The sequence below is a fragment of the Pundamilia nyererei genome, unplaced genomic scaffold (genome assembly GCF_000239375.1).
Source record: "Pundamilia nyererei isolate P.nyererei 1_Seehausen unplaced genomic scaffold, PunNye1.0 scaffold03973, whole genome shotgun sequence".
NCBI classification, from domain to species: Eukaryota; Metazoa; Chordata; class Actinopteri; order Cichliformes; family Cichlidae; genus Pundamilia; species Pundamilia nyererei.
Window position 1 is genome coordinate 1 of NW_005191374.1, and position 2,271 is coordinate 2,271.

The window sequence follows — 2,271 nt, forward strand, 5'->3', positions numbered from 1 at the left end:
ATTTTTTTTCCCACTCACAGAAGTACCGGCAAACTAATGTAAGGCAGTGATTAAAATGCACTTTATAGTTTTTGAACATTTTTCTGTTGATAACAGATTTTTCAGAGTGGTAAGTTGGAGAAAGATGTCATCAAAGTAGTGGAAAACTTTTTCTTAGTATCTTAAAATGGGAGATGCAGGCTCATACATATGAAAGATTAAGATTCCAGAGTAAGAGCCCACTGTTACAGCTTCCTAGTGTTATGATTTTTATTAAAGAAAACCAGCCAGAACACAGTAGGTTCACCCTGCTGCAAATCAACTTCTGATGAAGCTGAACTAAAGCTGAAATGTAGCTAAAACTCTTACCATGTTTCCGGGCATTCCCGCTTGGCCTCTTTCTCCGGATGGACCCTGAAGTAAACATGAAGAATAAAGATCTCTGTAAAGTAATTTGCATATACATACTACAACAAAAACAGATCGGCAAAGAAAAACATAAGAAAATGATATTATGCACATGAAGACACTCTGACTCACTGGATCTCCTTTTGTTCCCGGTGATCCAGGCATTCCTGGGATTCCAGGTGTTCCCACACAAGGCTGATCGCCCTGTGAGATGAAGAAATAAAATACCAGGAAGTGAGCACACAAGTCTCTGTCATTGTAAACACACAGGCACTGACTTCAACTAACCCTTGGTTGTGTTGCCTGCTCCGTCTGCAGTCTCTCCAAACACTGGAAGCAGACAGGGCGACAGCTTATCAGACCAATGCCTTACTGTCACACTGAGAGCCAACCACATTATCCACATAACCATCATTTGCTATTTTATCTAGGGATTGAGAGTAACGTAGTTTTTATTCTCTGTATGTCCTGTACATGTGGCAGAATTGACAATAAAGTTGACTTTGACTTGACTTTGACTTTGACTTAAGCCATGCACAGTAGAATTTAATGCAAAACGCCATTGCCATTTTGCATTTAGCAAACGTATTGCAGCTGGTCTATTATTTCCTATGATTCTGAATCTGGAGAATCACAGAGTACATGCGAGCCTCACCAAGTCACAGCTGTCCAAGGGAGTTACGCCAGGCCTGCCCTGGTCTCCCTTTTCTCCCTTGGCACCAACCATCCCCGGCACCCCTGGCAACCCTTGGGAACATCCCCCTTCGCAGTCATCCTGTGTCACACACAATGAAACAAGCACACATGTGTATACCCAAACACGCCGTGCCATTCCCATTGCATGAAAGTTTTAATGATAAACTTACATCCTGACTTCCCGGGGAGTCTCGAGGCAGTTGGTTTGGTCCGATGTAAGGCTGCAGAATAGGCATGGAGATGGAAATTCCATGAATGTGATTTTAAACATTAAACTTAAAAATGACCACTCACATTACAGCCACCGACTCTGCTCTGGCTTATTTGAGAGAAAACAAAAATACTTTATGTTCTCCAAGCACAGTTCAAGGACAATGTTGTAACTAAGCCAAGTTACTTTAACAATTAAATAATGTCATAATACCATTATTTCTTAATAATGAAAGAGTACAATGCAAAATCCCTTTGGTAAGGTATAGTAACATTTATCGTATAGACAGTCTGTACAATGACTGTCTATTGTTTAGACGTTTATTGTACAGACTTGTACTAGAAATTGAACGCAGTAGCCTGGTACCAGTTGAGTATCGCATTTTAATTCTGCCAGAAAAAACAGACCCACATAGGAGGGTCATTCTCATACAAAAAAAAAAAATTGGTTTGTCAAAGTAAGAAAGTTGCAAACATTTACTAAAAATGTCTAAGCTGGCAGATCGCAGTTAGGCAAGTCAACATTTTGCTGCGGTAAAGGTTTAGCTTAAGACACAAACTTTCCGGTGGCAACTGTGTCTGCTAGCCGACCAAACATAGTCTTGTTGTCACTGTCATTTTCTAGTATTTGTCTTGCTATTTTGCTGAACAAATACGATTTCACAGAGTTGTTGAAATTCCACACTTGATGGGGTACACTTCACTTTATCACCGAGGGCTGCTTTATCACCCAAAGCTGCAGAAACCTGGTACAAACTGTCACAACCTTTGCAAGCAATATGTCTGTGTATGACTATCTCATTCCGCACAATGTCACAACAAAACAAATTACCGAGGCTCCAGAACTGAAGGCATTTCAAGCGAGAGACACATCCAAGCTGAGAACTAAATTTTTGTTCCTATCACAGTACGTGAGCTCAATCATTGCATTCTATAAACTCCAATGGGGGGGTTGGAGACTTGGAGAGCTTTTTGCTG

The 2,271-nt window shown here is 40.7% G+C and overlaps 1 protein-coding gene across 1 annotated transcript; it reads right to left on the minus strand.

Annotated features, from left to right (window-relative positions):
• Positions 1-348: 348 nt before the first annotated feature.
• On the minus strand, positions 349-2,265 carry LOC102203153 (collagen alpha-1(XVI) chain-like; the record flags this gene model as incomplete). The annotated part of the gene is made up of 5 exons (XM_005755858.1): positions 1,254-2,265; positions 1,043-1,162; positions 676-717; positions 520-591; positions 349-393 (listed from the first exon to the last, which is right to left on the minus strand). Coding segments are annotated over exons 1-5 (345 nt in total), but the record flags the coding sequence as incomplete, so codon positions are not given.
• Positions 2,266-2,271: the final 6 nt, after the last annotated feature.